Genomic DNA, 18,363 nt, shown 5'->3' with positions numbered 1-18,363 from the left:
GTTAATTTTGGGGTGAATCCCAAAGCAGTTAAATGCATTGGACTAAAATAAAAAAAATTAAATGTACTTATATGTGATTTAAATAACTAGTTTTTTTTTTTAAAGAAAATGATAGAAATCTCTCCCAGTGAAGGCTTAAACCAACACGTACGCATTTCTTTACAATCTTTGTAGCTGATGTGCCTGAGAGAAACTGATAAGAAACGTATCCAGTGTAGGACCAACCAACAGACAGCTTGTGTCTGAAGATAAAAGACACGAGCCCCCACTTTTCCCACACAACCCTGGGCTGTCAGCTGTACACTTGTTCAGCTTGACAGAGGCGATACAGCGGCTGACTTTCAAGGTAAGGCGATGCAAAAGTAAAATGAGTTATTTTTTAAGCAAAACCACCAGAGAGAGGGGCGCAGAGGTACTGAAAGTCCTTAAAGGATCACTTGAAGACTTTTCTTCTTCCTGATATTTCATTATATTTCCTGCTTGCTCATTTCAGCTGGCTGTGCTTTGGCCACAGGCTTCAGGGCATGTGACTTTCGCTGCTACTACTACTGTGCTTACTCATCCTGTGTGTAGGGCTCATTATTCCACTCCACTATACATGAACATGAATCATCCTCACATTCAGATATTTTTGGTATATGCTGCCTACAAGGAGATCAGACGTGGAGATGATGTAGCACTCTGATCTTTGGATAACCCATTCTTGTGTTGAATGATGACAGCTGAATCTCTGTCAGTTTTTTTGTTTTTGTATTTCCCATTCAGTTTGTGCCAATTCATGTAGGTCATTTAGCGAAATCACTGTTCTCTTGTGTTTAGCACAGCAGCTTTATTTTCTATACTACGATGGATACCAAATAATCATGAGACAGATAATAGGGCTTAAAGCTCAGGGCCTTGGTGTGTTTGGAGCAGAGCTGATCAGTGCCAAGAAATGTTCTTACATGAGTGTTCTTGAGTTGTTCTGGACTTAATTTAAGCTGACAACTGTGAGGTGAGGTGCCAACACAATAATCCCAGGGACAAATCCAAAGCCCACACCTTTTTTACGTGTGTGGATTCAGTTAAGTTTTTACCCTAAAATACACCATAGTCACTTTGGGCCACATATGAGAATGATGGAGGGACAAATACACACAACCTTGAGAACTGATGATATGACCTTCTTGACCTCAAAGCAGCATTTGGCAGCCACATGGAGGAGAACGAGCAGTCAGCAAGAGGCCTCCATTTCGTGGGCAAGAAGGATGAACTTATTGAAGCAAAGCAGTCTTTCAGATCAATAGAAGATCGGGATATACTGATTATCTACCACCAGGGAGTCTTCTATGCTATGGATTCTTACTGTTACCGTAAGTGCAATTTTTCTAGTGAAAAACTCATAGTGGTCACTGCAGAGAGAGGAAATACACTGGGACCTTTAACACTGGGCTTCATTATTTAATAAATTATTGAACATTTTAGCACATGTCATCTGGAAAGTGTGTCCTTTTTAGCAAACTGTTAGTGTGTTTGTTTATTTTATGATACACTGATACCCCGTCATTTCGGCAGATGCTGGAGGAATGCTGAACAACGGCGACATTGAGGTGAGTTTCAGGTTTAAATTACGAGGGTTAGATCAAGACAACATTCCAAAATATCAGAGCAAATATCTTCTACAATCACTCAAGCAGTAATTTAACTAAACACATGAATACTTAACACAGTTTTCATATCTGAATTTACTGCCATTCACTACAAAAGCCTTGAACAAATAGTGCCTCATCTCAACCATCTCAACTGATCTTCTCTAACTTTGGCTGTTTTTAAGAAATGTTATTAATCACTACTGCTTTTAAGTAATCTGGTATCTGTATTATTATAGTTATTATTTCTTTTTTCCCTCCCCCTTTAAACCACCTTGAATGACTATAGCATTTAAGGGTGATATATAAATAAACTTTCTTTGCCTTGTCTTAAGTTATTATCTCATTCCTGATTTAACATATTCTTGTATCTGCACAATAATGACTAAAGGCAAATGCTGGGCTAAGGCTGTGAGGATATTGTATTATTATTTTATAGTGCAAAGAAACCTAAAATGACATACACACAAGGTCATTTATCTGCCTTTTGTCCACATGCAGGAAATTAATGGCAAGCTGTGCATAATTTGTCCGAAGCATAAGTACAAGCTCACTCTAGCCAAAGGGGAGTGCTTATACAAAGGCAACAACCCCAAGGAAAAGCCACCTGTGCCCAGATGGTACTCCAAGGGTGTGAAGCAGAGAACGCACACAGTCACAGAGAACAACGGGGAGATCTACGTCAAGCTCTCCGATAACCCAAATTGGATCGAATCAGATTACTACCAAGGAGAAAAAGGCAAGATAGAAAGAGCCAAAGCTGAGAAGGAAACATCTTGACAGTAATGGATGAAGATTGCACCCAAGTGTTTTCTTTTTGTCTGCTTTGATCTCCTCTAAATAATTGCATGATGACTGTATGGCAAGGTTGTTAGTGATGACATGCACTCTGTGGTCAATTTATTAGCACTCAGTTGGATAGATAGCTCTAAAGTGGCTCTTGTTTTTGGTCATTTTTGACTGTATTTACATGTTTGTTTGGGTGATGGTTTATTTCAAACACTGGTAAAGCATTGCCATTTAACACTGATGTCTGTTTGTCAATAGCATCATCTCCATCTCTAAATAAACATTTCTAAGGATGAATTTGGATTTCTGTGTCATCCATCTCATATAGGACAGTGACATCCAATACTCTTTGTGTAGTATGCATACAGGGAAGGAATCAGTAGCACTGATGAGATCCTAGAGTGGAGTGGTTTTGCAGTATCCAAGTCTCTGTATTGCTTCAAATGGCTTTAGAACGCAAGTATATGATCTCAGAGGCTGCATAGATTTACGTATTTGGGATTATTGTCACATATTTTTTCCCCAGTAACTGCAAAAAACGAAAACCTGTTTGCTGAGAAATTAGATAATCCAAAAAGTCTTGGAGGGTTGCAGATACAGCACGCATTTGTCTGGCTCTGCGGCCTCTGAGGGGGCCCTGCATATTTTGTATAAAATGTATGGTTTTTGTTGGGGATACTTTTATTTGTATCCAGTATTGCATAGGTGACAAACTCTGGCCCGCGGGCCAAATTTGGCCTGCAGCCTAATTACATTTGGCCCGCGAAGCCATACCAAATTACTATTAGAGCTGGCTTACTGGTATTATACAGCTAATATATATATTGTTTTGTATTAAGCTTTGCTTGTTCCATATTCAGTTTTTCAGCAAACCTTGTTTGAGTCCATAAGAAAAGATTCATTCTTATATCTAGAGGAAGATTTTTTTTCAATAAATATTAATGTTAGCCCGCGACTTTGTTCCAGTTTTGAATTTTGGCCCACTGTGTATTTGAGTTTGACACCCCTGCAGTATTGTATCCAACTAGATTTGGAGACCTGTCCAGGATACACTCCACCTCTCCCCTATGACAGCTATGGTAGACTGTAGCTCATAGGTGTCAAACTCTGGCCCGCGGGCCAAATTTGGCCCGCAGCCTAATTACATTTGGCCCTCGAAGCCATACCAAATTACTATTAGAGCTGGCTTACTGGTATTATACAGCTAATATATATATTGTTTTGTATTAAGCTTTGCTTGTTCCATATTCAGTTTTTCAGCAAAACTTGTTTGAGTCCATAAGAAGAGATTCATTCTTAAATCTGGAGGAAGATTTTTTTTTTCAATAAATATTAATGTTAGCCTGCGACCTTGTTCCAGTTTTGAATTTTGGCCCACTGTGTATTTGAGTTTGACACCCCTGCTGTAGCTCAACTGCAGGCATTAGCTGGATAAGCAAAAGAAGATGGATGGACGGATGGATTAACAATTTCACAAAGCAGGAAAATACATACAGTTAGTGTTATTATTATCTATTTCATCACATGTCAGTAGAATTAATGTGACTTAATGCATGGCTTTCCTATACTTCACATGCAGTGCAAAAGAATGAGGCTGTAGCATTTCTTAACCATTTGATATGACGGGTCAAGGCAGCCTGTCACATTCAGATTATTTCTCTGTTTCTGTACCAGAATTGTACAATAGTGACATTGGTTGAGAGCACAAATGCTGTGGGGTATAGAGCCCCTCTGTGCATGAATGATGCTGTTCTCTAGCTGGCTTATAGCAAACTCAGTACTGTGTGACTCTTCAGATACAGTCAAGAAAGACCCATGGTTTACATGGAATAAGGGGGCAGTTTAATTACATAATCAAGTTGGGAGTCTTGACAGAAGGCAGTGGCCATTGTCTGCAGGTGGTCATTTGCAATAGGTCAAGCGGTGGGCTGTTCGTCAAGATAAAGAGCAGACTGTGGGGAAAGTGCTTAGCAGGGCCAGTGCATCTGCCAGAAGGAGAGCATGTAAGCAACACAGATTTTCAGTGTAGAAGGGCATTCAAACTCAAGCCCTGGTTTTATGTTATGCATTATTCATAATGGCTGCGAATGACCCATGAGGCTCTGATTAAGCCTTTAAGGGTCAGGCTATTCTTCCCCTCAATTCTCAGTGGATGCCCTGGAGCTTTTCCAAGAGGGCCAGCCAGATCTTATTATTACCTTTTACCTACCTCTCCCACAACAACAAAACACCTCCCGAAAAAAAAGCTGGTTTAAGCATTTTAAATGTCGTCGCAGTGTCAGCAAATAGCCGGTCGCGTGCTCACTTTGGTGGTCATTATTGTTATCCCTGTCATTAACACTGAGCCCCGTGCTTCCAGCTCGAGGTAATTAACTTTTGTGTGAACGCCTGTGGAGGAGTGCGGTGACAGTGTGGGGCAGCGGAATGGTGGCAGGCGCACACACGAGCCGTGCAGAGGGGCAAAGCTGCGGTGAGGCAACAAGGTGTAAGTCCGAGTAAACAAAAACGGGTGAGGGTGTTCGTTTGTGCGCGTGTGTTGGCGCGTGTATGTCCGCGCGTGCGTGCTGCTGAGTCAGACGCGGCCGCTCACGGTTCAGTCAGCCCTCCTCTCTCTCTCTCTCTCTCTCTCTCTCCCTCTCTTCCTTCCCAGTTGTTATTTTGCTAGCGACACTTTGTTTCATCCACCGACGTCATCTATACAGTCTGGACACCGAGGCGCGAAGCTACCCTCCCTCTCCGTAGTTAATTGTTTCCTACCGACTGACAACTTGTTCGCCTGTTAGCGCACTGGCTGTCTGTCCATGGGCGCTGCTGTTTACACACTCTGCTGCTCCTCCTCCGCCGGCTGGGCTGTCCGGTGCGCCTTTGCGGTCGGTTCGGGACGGTGTCGAACTCCGCTTTTATGAATGAATAACGAGACGGGGAAATGCCCGTGACTGCGAAACTCCCCCTACAGCCGGGCTCCCGGGGGGCCAGCCACCGATGAGAGGGATTAACGACGGAGCCGAGCCGCGGCTCATTGCGGAAAAAGCGAGCCTTGACTGCAGACTGGCGTGGAAAGGCACCGTGAGAGGGAAACGGGCTCCATAGCATAAAGCAGCGGAACGAAACCGCGGTGACCACAATGTAAGTTCCTCTGGAGCTGCAACTCATTAAGGCTTATGAAGAGATGGGGCTCCTGGTTGCATGCCTTATTGATTTTTTTTCAGTATATCACTGCTTGGAAAACACACAAAGATAGCGGGAATAATTTGTCCGTCTGAATTATTCTAACATAATACCCACTCAGGTGTGATAATAAAGGCCTGGGCGAGCTTCTCTTCAGTGATTTTCAGTGACATAGCCGTGATGCACTGTCTCCGTGAGAGACATGAATAATAAGGTCCAGTGCAAAGAGAGGAGCCTCCGCTCCCTCGGTGCTCTTTGATCATCACCATCATCTACCTGTGTGATGCCTTCAGTCCACTTTCAACCACGAGTTGTCTGGCTTGCAGGTCCATCCACATCGTGGCGCTGGGCAGCGAGTGCCCCGGAGGAGTCGGTCCAGGAGATGAGATGTTGGGGCAGGGGCAGCTGCAGGGGGGGTTGCTGTGGAGCTACTTGGGTCAGGGAGCCATGGTGGGACCGTGCGACCTAGAGAGCAGTATGCACAACCCGGCTTTCATGGAGTACACCTCACGTGTCTTTGGAGATGTCACGGTAGTGGTTCGGGATTGTCCCAGCTGGGTAAGAGACAGGTGGTGTGTTTGAGTGAGCAGACTGAGAGAAGCAGAGACACCTGCATGAGTCAGCTGTTACATTATGACTTTGGCTTGTGCATGTATTTGTGCACTGTAAGTCTGATCTTCAAGTGCTATTATGGCTCTTTCCCTCTACATTTACATCCTCTTCATAGTTTGTTTATTTGTTTAAAATAACAATCTGCAAATTTTATGCCAAATCAAAGGCATTTCCAGAGTACTGTGAGAAAATGTGAGTTACTTAATGTATATGCTGTTTACTTTTCAGTCTGCTTCTGTTTCTCAGAAGATACAGCCTTCTACAACATTTCAACTTCCAGCAGCCCTTGCCTTGCAGCACTGATTGCAGGCTTTATAAAAACGTCTCTATTCTTAGGACGCTATTTTAACATGCATTGCAGAAAAAACCTGATGAAAGAACTTTTGTTCTTAATAGCATATGCACTGTTAGGGTTTTGTATGCATCCTATTATAGGCCTGTCTAACCCCGTCAGGGGTGTTGCTGGTGGAAGTCTGTTTGTCTAATTCTCCGTCTCTGCCTTTTATTTTTAATTTAAAATGCTCAAAGCTTTCTGAAGTGTTTTTCCTTCCTAATGGGTTGAATTAAGTTGGTTTAGAGTAGCTAGCCTCATAAAGATCTCTAGGGGGTAAAGTTAAAAAACCCAGTTACACTGATGAATTTGTACTTACATGAGAGGAAGCGTTAGGTTTATATGAGGTGTGGTGAAGACAGGGGTGTAGATACATCTCTGTGTATGTCTTTGCTTGGGTCTCAGCCCTCCATCTATTTACAAATGTCATCCTTTCCTTGCCTTTCTAGGACTTGCTGGACAGCGACTGGGCCAGTGTTCGGAAAGTTCTTGAGCAGGCGGACATTTTAGTTATTAAATATTCAGTCACTGACAAGCTGGCCTTCCAGCAGGTCAGGAATGGCTATGCTCCGAGACTCCGCCCACTCCTGAGGCACTGGGGCGTGCCCGTCATCCTCGTTGCTGTGGGAGCGCGGCTGAATGGTGAGGATGCCTTTTGTTCTGTGTTTTTGTTGGAGCAGGACCTAGTTTAGTTTAGCCAACATGGCTTGCCAACCCTCCAACTGTTTATCGTTGCTGCATATGAGCTGTCACTGTACTGGATATCCTGGCAATTTCAGGTCAGCTGACTGTTACCTAAGCTGTTGGTTTTGGTTTCGGGACAGCATTATGCTCTTCTTGCTGAGATCACTCAGTGAGTCTTGTATCCTCTAGCATGTCCACACAGCAATGAGGAGGATGCTCATGATTAAATCTCCTCTTGGCTGCCTTCAGGCTGTCAGCTCACATGCTTCCCCACAGGAAACACTCCAAAGAAGTACAGTGTACAGTACAACTTTGGGGCTTTTCTGTTCCAAAAAAAAGAAGCCTTGCTTGTAGACAAGAGTTCATTGTCGTGGTGCAAAAAAAAAAAAGTGCACCAGAACAGAAGTATGTGCCTTCAGCAGGATAGAGCACACATTTACAGCCTTACTGGAGGCTGCTTAACAAAATAAGCATTAACATAACACACATGTGTTGGCATCTCAGTGAGTGACCCACACCCTGTTAAAATTAAATCCTGTAAACAAGCCCATCAAATGTACCAGGTTATATTTTTAGCACGTGTGCTCAACATACTTTGAAATCCTGTCAGAGCACTGCAGCAGCGTGATCACAGTGAAAGTCAAGTCTGAAGAGAGAGAAAAACGAGAGGGGAGTGGATCACTGTAGACCAGAGCTTTTGTTTGTGTTTGTGTTTTTTTCTTTTTCTTTTCTTTTTAGCAGCTGCTGTGAGTAGTTTCATGCAAGCCCCCCCCCCCCCATTGTGACTGCAGAGAATGACGGCTGAGGTCTGAGCGCTTCCTGTCTTTAGACCACCTAAGGCACATCTGTGGCAGGGGGAGCGCTGCCGCACGTGCATTAATGCAGCCATTAATCCAGCGAAGAACGGAGGAGCGCAGACAGATTTATCCAAGGGCACGCACGCACACCATTGCTCGCACAAACATACCACTGATATGCCAAGTCACAGCCGCTCCGATGCTCACGCGCGCACTTACACACACTCCTTTTCCTGCTGCCACCCTTGCACTCACTCACACGCTCTCAGCCTGCCATCGTCTCTGTGTCACGCCTGTGGGTTATTAGCAATATGATTTATCCAGTGCCTCGGGACTTGGCTGTATGTCCTGCAGATTCTGCCTTTCTCTCTCCTCCTTTGTGCAGCCCTTGCTCTAGTCTTTTTTTTTCTCCTTCAAGATAATCCCTCTAATTTTCTGTCTGATTCTGTTCCTGTGGTCTCCCTGTGCACACATGCCACAGTACAGCCAGTCCTAGTCCACGTGCCACTGCAGATTTTACACATCTATATGATCTTGCTGTACAATTACTGACCCCCCCCCCCCCCCCCCCCCCCCCCACCCCCCCCCATTAACTTGCTGAAGAAATTGCAGCTTGGGGTGTGCAGCAGAAATATTTTTAAAATCCAAACGTACGCATGCATGCTTTCCCTTTTAAAAACCCTCGCTAGCTCTCTACATAGTCACCCAGAGAAAGAATTGAGGAATCAGGAAAAAGGGCGAGGCCACACCATAAAAGCCACATGTGGTTGTAGCATCTGGTTCATATGTTCTGATTTGTGAAACATGCTTTCCATTCTAGTTTAGTTTGCAAAATGTATTTTTTGCTCCAGCAGCACTGACTAACAACACAACACTTTTGCATTCTGTAAGACGGAAGTAAGGGCATTGTTTTTTGTTTATTATTGTTTATTTTTCTACAACTTTTTATTGTAATTATTGAGGAACATTGCTCATCTGAACAGGCTAAGTGTTTGCCATGGGAATTTCAGTCACCTGAAGGGAGGGTGTGTTTGTGACTATTTTAAATCAAATTATTTCTTAGAATCTGTTCAATTTTGCTGAGTGCCCTTCAGTGCGCTGCTACTCCTTTGTCACAGGCATGTTATTCTTTTCCACTTCCTCTGTGCTTGAGTGGTTCAGTAGAACTCACTGAGTCACACATGGATCTAGTACTGCCTTAGTAGGTTCATGCTTCTCAAAAAGGATAATGTAACATCAATAGCACATGTATTCCTTCAGATATACACACATAAACTAGTTATTAGTAAAGTGTGCATTACCTCATCCTACACTTGAATTCTACTGTTTTCAGATGAAGGCCCCCCCTGTACGTGTCCACTGTGTGCCTCTGACTGGAGCAGCTGCGTACCTCACAGTGAAGGTTTGCAGTTGTCCCGGGACTTGGGGGCCACCTATCTGGAGTTGCCCTCCCTCAACCATGTCTTCGTGGGTCGCTACTTTGGCAGCGTGGTAAGTGATGATGCAACACTGGAGTCAGAGTTGATGCTGTGGTGTGTTTTTGGCTCAGCGTCCCCAAAGAAGAGAAAGAGAAAAACACATCTCACGATGTTCTTTTCCTTCAAAGTAGAGTAACTCTGCGTTTCCAGATTGTAGATACAGTGTTTAGTAGGGGAGACAGTGACAGGTTGGACGTCCCGGGAAGTTATTTCTAAAGCAACAAGATGATGATGTAACTTCACTATCTTTGTACAGATTTTGAAATAACATGTATGTTGTTTGTGTTGTTTAGCTGGAGTACTTCATGATTCAGTGTCTGAAACACAAAGCCAAAGAGAGGCCAGAGAAGAGGCGAGGAAATAAAGTGAATGAACTTCGACCCCCTCACTTAGAACAGCCAGGTCAGAGGAATACTATGCCAAGCAATGAGTTATCCTGGCTTTGTTTCAAGTGTCATGCATGCCTGCCATTTTTAATTCATTTAAGCAGATTTGTAGCCTGTGTGTGTTTTTTAAAAATATATTTCTTAATTATATATATTTTTGTCAATTGCCGTGTTTATGGTGTTTAGAAACATTCAGTGAACTGGATGGATTGTTACCTTTTGAGCTTACATAGCCATAAAAAGAGCTGAGCACAAAGGTTTTATCTGGATCAATACGCTCTGTTCCAAACTGGAAAGACAAAGAGCTAGGTAGACTACTTTTATTCACTGACATTTGAATCAATTTTAGCCTGAGCAAACAGAAGCAGTAACAGCTGTGTTCCCTGCGTTTGGTGGAGGCAGCTCAATGATTGTTCTTATGAGACTGTGGGATTACTCCTTAACCTCATCTTTTAGTGAAGCCCTCTCATGTTGTCAGTTCAGTGCTTGGTCATGTATGTTATGTGTTTTTAATTTTTCATGCCTATTGTTGAAGTTAATTATTCACAATATGTTTCCCCCAACAACAAAAAATTATCTTTATAACCAAATAAATGTGTTGATTATAATGATTTTTGTCAAGGCAATGGTGATGAGCTTCTAAAATCTAGAGCAGCGGTCCTCAACCTTTTTTGCGCCACGGACCGGTTTATGCCTGACATTATTTTCACAGACCGGCCTTTAAGGTGTCGCGGATAAATACAACAAAATAAAACTAGTACCGGTACCGAAAAAAAGAAGATTTATTCATAACACACGTGAAAAGACCCAGGAAAACCGAGTTAACGATAAAAACGATAACAAAATAACGCTGAAAACCGATAAACCCCCTGAAAACCATGCATTTCACACCTGAGCCTCAACTCTCGCGACCCAGAACCAAACAACTCCGAGGCCCGGGGGTTGGGGACCGCTGATCTAGAGAAGAGCGATCATGGATGTTTAAAAAAACAAAGAAAGACCAGACAGTTTCTCCCAGTTCTCTCTTTAAGTCGCTCACACTACAAAATGACTCAAATGGTCCATTATAAATCAAAAAGTTGCCAGTTAATTGCTGACTAATTACTTAAGATGTTATTTAGTCTTAGTCTGCTCATCTGAAATTCAGAATTTTAGATGAAATTGCAATTAAGCTGCAAAAAGCCACTCATGTTAAAAGTTCTCTCTCTCTCTCTCTCTCTCTCGCTTTTTTTTTTTTTGAGGCCCTTGCAGATTTATTGCAAACTTAATCAAACTGCGTCTTATCCAGTCACATTCTGCAAAAGACCACAAATTATGAGGAGATAAATGATCAAAAGAGGCTAAACCTCACAGAAAGGCTGACACACAGCAAACAGCTTAGACACAGCGAGTTTGATTACTGTAGAAACGCTGAAAAAGAAACGGGCTGAGCTGGAGTGCTCGGTGGCTGCATGTCTGCTGCTCTTCCTTTCTCTTAATGCTCTGCTTTTTTGGACGCTCTTTGTCCTAATTGGATACAAGAGAGTCTGATTAAAGCTGCAACTGGCTGCTGGATGTTGCCACAAACTGAAAGCTTTCTGTGCGCTGAATTTGAAACCAGGAAATTAAAAGTAACAACTCCAAGACCTCGAGTAGACGAAGTAGTCTGGTGTTGTATTCAGGGAGGGGGTTAGAATACAGAGCTGCACTCCTTGGTTCACTTTTCTTCTCCTCTCTGCTATGGCCATTCCTGCATGCAAAGTCACCTGAACATATTTAACACAAACTACGCTGTTAAACATGTGTTAAATATCGATCCGAGCAGGTTTCCGCTTCGCCTGTTTAAATCTGACTGACATTTTTAAGTGCTGCCAAAAAAATGGCAGCAAGTGCCTGCAGGATTTATTGGTGTCGTTCGACACTGCTTAGCTCCCTTTACGGTGTAGCTTACATTAAATATGACATACGGGGATTAAGAAGCGGCACAGTTGTCATGGCTAAAACAGAGCACTCATAAAAAAGGAGATGAGCTCCACAGAGGTGCAGTAAGTATTAAGCATCAATAGGAATATAATAGGCCAATGATTAGTGAAGCTGAAGCTCCCTCGCCCTGCCTTCTTTGTTCCCCTGCTCAGTGCTTTTTTACTTTTTACTAATTTGACTTCATGAATGCATGAATCACTGAGCGTGCACAGCTTTGCCTCCCATTTTTCCAAGAGACGCTTTGTTGTGTTTTTCTTCGTTGCAATTTTCTGTGTATTCACGTTTGTCATGCAGTTCACTGCAAATCGTTGTCTTTTTTTTGTTGGTTTTTCCTTTTTGTGTCTTCTTCATTTATTAGATTAGTTCCAAATCTTTTTAATCCCAAAGTTTTGGGGTGTGCTGTTCATTTTAGTGTTTTATCACCAAAACAATTTAAAAGTAAAGTTGACAAATAAAGGTCAACTTCAGGTCCTTTTTCAGTCTCTGACCAGACCAGACCAGACTAGACCAGAATTTCACTGCAGCAGCCTTGAGCTACTTTCATCTTTTAAGGACTGTTATTAATGCAAAGACAAACGTACCTGGAAGCCGTTCTTTAAACATGAGCAACGAGAAAGGACAAAAATGACCTGTCTCTTTTTCTTGGCTTTAAAATCTCACTGTGCTGTTGCTGACAAGATCACTCCCTCGACCTGCATTGTACACCCCAATTTTTCTCTGAGTTGTCAAAACTCATTGCCAACAGCCTCCCAAGAAAACACAAGTACAAGTAAACAAGGCAGACTGAAGGAAAATTGAGTACACCAAATATCAATACTAAAACACTCCTGAGAGGCTTTGAACATAACAAGCCCATTCAATATTCTGTGTTATTCTTTGATATGGAGGCAAACTGAATTTCAGCAGTAATTGCTCATCATCTCTGTCCATCCTCACTCGTTTCTTTTGTTGCTCTCTTCTGTTCAGCTCGTCTTCCCCCTATTAGAGTGGAGGAGTCCAGCTTCTCCCAGGACATGCAGTGGTTGTTGGAGCGTGGCGTGCAGTTCGCCGATGTGGCTTTCTATGCCGGGGATTCTGGGAAAGAGCTGGGTTGGGCGCATGCCGCTGTGCTGTGTGCTGTCAGCCCGTACTTCAGACAGCTGCTCCTTGGGCCCAAGACCAGGTAGGAGAGATATTAACCTCTTCACAGCATGAGGTTTAATATCCTATTTCACCACCTGAGTCTGTAGCCAGCGAGAGCCCAACTATTTCGGCAAACTTCTCTGTAATTGAAACATTTTCTTCTATCTCTGGTTGGACAGGGAACGTCCACAGTCGCGGTGTGTTTGCAGAGAGCGTGACGGAGGTCCCCACTCGCTGCTTTCCACCTGGGATGGGAGTATTATTGATGACATGCCGAGATCAGATGGACACCTGACGGGACGCCTCACTCGTCTGGTGGTGAAGGACCCCCTGCTGTGCATGTGCTTGTGGGAGACTCTCATGTTCATTTATAGAGGTAAAAACCTCCATCCAAAGAAAGATTTGTTGCTGTTATCCTAAATCTGCTGTTATGTATCTTTATAGAAAATGACATCATGTCCATTTATCCAATTTAACAGCCACTTGTAAGCTCTCGAGGTACTGAATGTGGAAATCCACCTGATTCCTAGTGTGACTGAATGAAATCGAACAATTTGACAAATTAGCTGATGGATGTTTTCTAAGGTCAAAGAAAATGAAACGCTAAATCACAAACCTCTCTTTTTCCAAAAGAAAGAGAAGTGGTGTGATATCCTGTACTGTATGTGTTGTACCAGCTGACAGAAAACTCACAGACGTAGCTGCAGACTGCAGATTAAAGGTTCTGTAATCTGAAAAATCCCTTCTTTGCTAGGAAACTGTTCTGGGTACGCTTTGGATACATTGCTCATTGCTCGTGTTAGTAATATATAGACAAAAGCAAAATGCATGAAGGTAAATGGTTGACAGGAAGAGGGTTTTGTTTTTTTGTTTTGTTTTGTTTTCCTTACTTAATTTATAGTCTGATCATCTTAGAAAGGCTTCATTACCCCACACAACCCTGAATTAGTGAAGAAGATGGATGGATGTGTGATTGGGCATTAAACTAGTGTTGCTGTAAATGTACAGGCACCTATATTAGTTAGAAAAGCTATTTATAAGCAGTAACACTGATAACAAGTCTAGTAAAGCAATTATTATTAGGACTGACATAGCTATCATGATGTCACTCATTCGTTTCTGGAGTGTGCATTTATGCTGGAGTATTGGCAGCTGCCATGCTGTTTTTTTTGGTGCCAGAAATGACCGTATTTGGATGAGAGGTTGGAGAATTAAGTTATAATCTAACACTAGTCAGCTTGGTTGGCAAGCTGCATCCTTAAACTGTACAGATGCTCAAATACAGACATGTACTATTTAGTGCTAAGCAACAGACTAAGAAAATATTACAGTTTCACACGGCATTATGAACACAGGCCAAAGATGAAAATGTTGTTAGCATTACTAAGGGGGCAAATTTTTCTGGCTGACTGGCCAGGGGCGGGCAGCTGAAGGGAGTTTTGTTCTCGCAGATTTGCTGGATGAGGATTTGTGGCAGATTTGTATAGTTTATGCATCAGAGACTGTTCAATAAACTATGGATATAATTTTGAGAGATGTTTGCAGACAGTAAATTTAAAATAACAAACGTTGGAGCCTGGTTTGATTGCACCATTGCTTGGCAGGATTCTTAGTCTTCATCTCTTGGTTGGCTTTTCCTGTGCTTGTGAAAGATAGAGGCTCACCATAATCTGATGGATTTTAACCATCATGACGTTTTATTGTGGTGTAAAGTAGGTAGCTGATCTATAGTGTCATTCCTCCAGCCATGCTGCTAGTGTGGCTGAATAAAATGAGAGTTTTTTGGTAATTAAGAACAGTTATACTAGACTGCAATCTAAATACTGTGGTGTAGTTTGTGTTGCTAAATAATTTCTGTGTTAAAAGCTGGACCAGCTTAAATGGAAACAACAGATAAACCACAGACGAGCCTCTCATCTCAGCCGATTAGCGGCCTGTGATTTCGCCAGCATCGAGTTGCCCAAACTGACACCCTGGCAGCAGGATCACATGCACAGAAAGTGCCAAACAGAAATTGGAAATCAGAAAAGACAAAAAAGTGTCTCCAAGCATTGGAGTCCAAACAAAGTACTTTATCCAGATAAAACTCAGTCATTTCACTTCCATGGTGCTACATGATTTCTGGAAAGTGCACATTGAAATTATTATTTTTACTGAATACTACAGGCTTATTAATATTTGATCCATTGTATACATTTATGACATATTTAATCAATGCAGTCCTGTAGTGATATTTTTTTATGTTGCCAAAGCCAGTGCTGCATCCTTGATGTTTCCTGTTTTGCTAATTTAGACACATTAGGTACATTACAACTGGAGCAAACATAGCTGGACTGACATTCACAGGAAGGGAAATCTATTCCCTAAAAGCAGTTACTCTTTTTCTAATAATTTAGATGTGATGATTAATGGTCCTGTGGCAGCAGAAGGCAGTTTTCCTGCTGCTGGGCCTTGTCCAATGTTCCATTACGCCGAGGAACAGAAGTCAGTCAAGTTGAAAGTACTTAATAGTAAGCAACTGTAGTATTTTAATCTAGGACCAGATCAATCATTTTGTAGTAGTGTGATCTTGAACTCCTTTCTGGAGCTATGCTTGCACTTCCCTTGGCTCCCTCAGGACATGTGTGTGTCTTTTGTCTCTCTCGTAGCGTATTTCTATTAAACATTATGGAATGACAGCAGGAGGGGTTGGCACACTGGTACACCATTGTAATTGTGAATGTGATTAGCTGATAGAGTCAGACTCTTCCACCTGTTCCTGGGGGCTTATATTTACATCAAGAAATGATAAAGTGCACCTGTCTTGTATAATTTCCAATGCCATCTATTAGGTTGTTCTCACGGACTAAGCATGCAAGCACAAAACATCCGAGGCACTGTAAACACTGAGGCAGTTGCATCCAGTGTGTTCTCGAGTCGGGTGTGAAGCCAGTAAAACAGGCATGCAATATTTTCTTCAACTTTAGCAATGTAATAAAAAAATCTTCTCGCTCCCACAGCTTAGAGTCTGTGGTGCTGTGCCTGCTGCATGTCAGCTCGCAGTGCCTGCTAGCTGGCACTTCAACACAGGCTGCACGGTGTGCACAAATCCTTATGGCAAAAAAAGCTGTGCAAACATCTGATTCCTGGATGCCTGTTAACGTGCATGTGAGTCGCGTCGATGCTCTGACACACAAACAAATCAACAGCAGAAGTAGACACACAAACACGTAAGCTGAGAGTGTATGCGGCTGGTGGAGGGTAAGCAGAGGAGGGAAGAAGATTATAGAGTTAGACTGATTCTCTCTGAGTGACTGTCTGAATAAGAATAAGAAAACCAGCAGTTGAAATAAGGGGAGGGCAGTGTGTGTGTGTTCATGTGTACATAGTCCTTGTGTGTTTGTGTGGATATTTTTTGAGTAAGAGAGGAGGAAGATGGGATAGTGTGGAGTGGAAAAACTGGGACCAAGGGGAAAATGAGAGGGGAGAAGAAAGTAAGACCCTGCTCATCTGTAGATAATGTGATGGTAAAAAGCTTAGCACTACCGTTAGTTTGTGTGTGCTTGGAGAGAATAGCAGGAGGAATGTGTGCGTGTGCTGAGTGGACTACGAATACCCTGTTTTCATAAAAGACTGCAGGGAGACGGTGTTAAGTCTCGTGTAAAAATTGACTAATGTTAACCTTCAAAATGGTGGGTCTCACTGTATGTTTAAAGCAGCTGACCTCATATACCGAGTGTGTGCTAGTGTATTTTCTTGAATTGGCTAATCAGATGTGAATGAGCGTCTTCTTTGCCCACAGAAACATTCAGAGCTCAGCGAGCCAATATTTGTTCATTTGCAGTAAATCCACAACAAGCTGTACTTTGCCTTTCCAGAGATGGGATAGATATTTTTTTTTGACTGTGATTCAACGACTGGCAGTTGTCGCTTATTTTATTTGGCTTTCCAGAGCTAATTTGCATAACAATATATCATGTATCAGTAAACACACACACCCATGGTGTTATTCCAAACTTGGGGTTTTTGTCACATGAGTGTGAATGGACAGTCACAGAGGCCATGACTTTGCTTGTGTGATGTTAACACTGTGAGACTCTGTCTCCTTGTGTATTGTGCTGCTGTACTATTGAATTTGTCACTTGGTTGGTGTGGTGTGTATGTGCATGTTTAACACGTTTAGTACATGTCTGTGACACAGATCTCTGCGTGTGTGTGTGTGTGTGTGTGTGTGTGTGTGTGTGTGTGTGTGTGTGTGTGTTCGAGGACATTCAGGACCAGTTGTTTTTTAGGGCATCTTATCTCAAATTATCTTAGAAGTTTGATTTGCTGACCTTGCTGCTGTGTTATTCGAATTTAGTTGAAGTTAAACTTAAGAGCCTGGAATGAAACTTCTTGGAAATGTCTTTGTGATTGTTGTTTTTTAATTGTTTACACATGATTTCTTCTCCAACTTGTTTGTCTGTCCACTTTTTGTCTATTTGAATACATAGTCTTGGTGTCCAGTTGCGTCACGTAAAAGCACGACAGCGCTTGAGCTAATCTCTCGGCCTGCGTTTGAGGTGTCTGCACCACACAGTTTCATTATCCGGCCCCGCTTGTTGAGGTAATCCCTCTATCAGGCCAAATACCATCATTATGAACTAATGATGAGCTAAATCCTGACCAGACCAGCTCCCTTCTTTCCTCGACAGCCTGTTTATGTCCCAGTGAGACAGAGTGTGCCACCCCAATCAAGCTACAGGAATGTTTTGCGTTTATAAAGCATCTACAATTTAAGATTGTAGTACACTGCAATGAAATCCAGCTGTTTTCTCCAGATGTCTCAGCTGAGGAAGCAGCATGAAGAATTTTATTTGTTTTTCTGCAGTTTTGTGCATTTTTATGTTTAGGTTTATCACGTTCATCAGTGCTGATAATTACTGGGTCGTTATATTTTACATCCTGTTTTATAGAAACCTCTGTGCATTAAACCCTGACAATCTGTTCTCGCCCTTGTTTACTGTTGAGCGATCATTTTCAGCTGCATTAGTGGTGTGGCTATGAATATTTTGGCGCATTTATGTGTTTGTTTGGTTGGTTGGTTGACCTCTTAGGTCCAGGGTGAAATATCTGCAACTGCTGAATGGATTGTCATGATTTCTTTTGCAGACATTCAAATTTTCCACATGGTGACTCAGTGTGACTTTGGCAATCTCTTGTGTTTCTTGTTACTCCCACAACAGATTTTCACAACAGCTACTGAACATTTCTGTCAATGCTTCTTTTCCTTTTAATTGAAAGTTAGGCATCACCCAGTCAAAATGTCCAGTGTGTGTTTATCATAAAAACAAATGAGATTCTCATCAGATACAGCTGCACTTTGTGCTTAGTCCTGTTTAGTATGCACACATGGAAACCGAAGATACAGTGGCTTGCAAAAGTATT

General features: G+C 42.4%; 2 protein-coding genes across 3 annotated transcripts in view; both read left to right on the top strand.

Moving 5' to 3' along the window:
* Positions 1-174: 174 nt before the first annotated feature.
* rfesd (Rieske (Fe-S) domain containing) lies at positions 175-2,708 on the top strand. Of its 2 annotated transcripts, none has more exons than XM_005731262.1 (4): positions 175-346; positions 1,182-1,352; positions 1,555-1,589; positions 2,130-2,708. In XM_005731262.1, exons 2-4 carry the CDS (start codon positions 1,196-1,198, stop codon positions 2,406-2,408), a joined length of 471 nt encoding a protein of 156 aa, XP_005731319.1. In that variant the 5' UTR covers positions 175-346; positions 1,182-1,195; the 3' UTR covers positions 2,409-2,708. The 2 variants fall into 2 exon arrangements, with proteins under 2 accessions (XP_005731319.1, XP_005731318.1); XM_005731261.1 differs by having other exon boundaries at positions 1,179-1,352.
* Positions 2,709-4,986: 2,278 nt separating this feature from the next.
* Positions 4,987-18,363, top strand: part of rhobtb3 (Rho related BTB domain containing 3) — a 27,942-nt gene continuing 14,565 nt past the window's right edge. The window contains exons 1-7 of the mRNA XM_005731258.1: positions 4,987-5,543; positions 5,912-6,143; positions 6,978-7,170; positions 9,343-9,500; positions 9,781-9,889; positions 12,802-12,997; positions 13,137-13,333. Coding sequence (XP_005731315.1) covers positions 5,542-5,543; positions 5,912-6,143; positions 6,978-7,170; positions 9,343-9,500; positions 9,781-9,889; positions 12,802-12,997; positions 13,137-13,333 — 1,087 coding nt within the window. The 5' untranslated portion in view covers positions 4,987-5,541. The remainder of the gene's footprint in view (positions 5,544-5,911; positions 6,144-6,977; positions 7,171-9,342; positions 9,501-9,780; positions 9,890-12,801; positions 12,998-13,136; positions 13,334-18,363) is intronic.

Source organism: Pundamilia nyererei, unplaced genomic scaffold (genome assembly GCF_000239375.1).
Source record: "Pundamilia nyererei isolate P.nyererei 1_Seehausen unplaced genomic scaffold, PunNye1.0 scaffold00042, whole genome shotgun sequence".
NCBI lineage: Eukaryota > Metazoa > Chordata > Actinopteri > Cichliformes > Cichlidae > Pundamilia > Pundamilia nyererei.
This window is presented reverse-complemented; position numbering and strand designations above follow the sequence as displayed.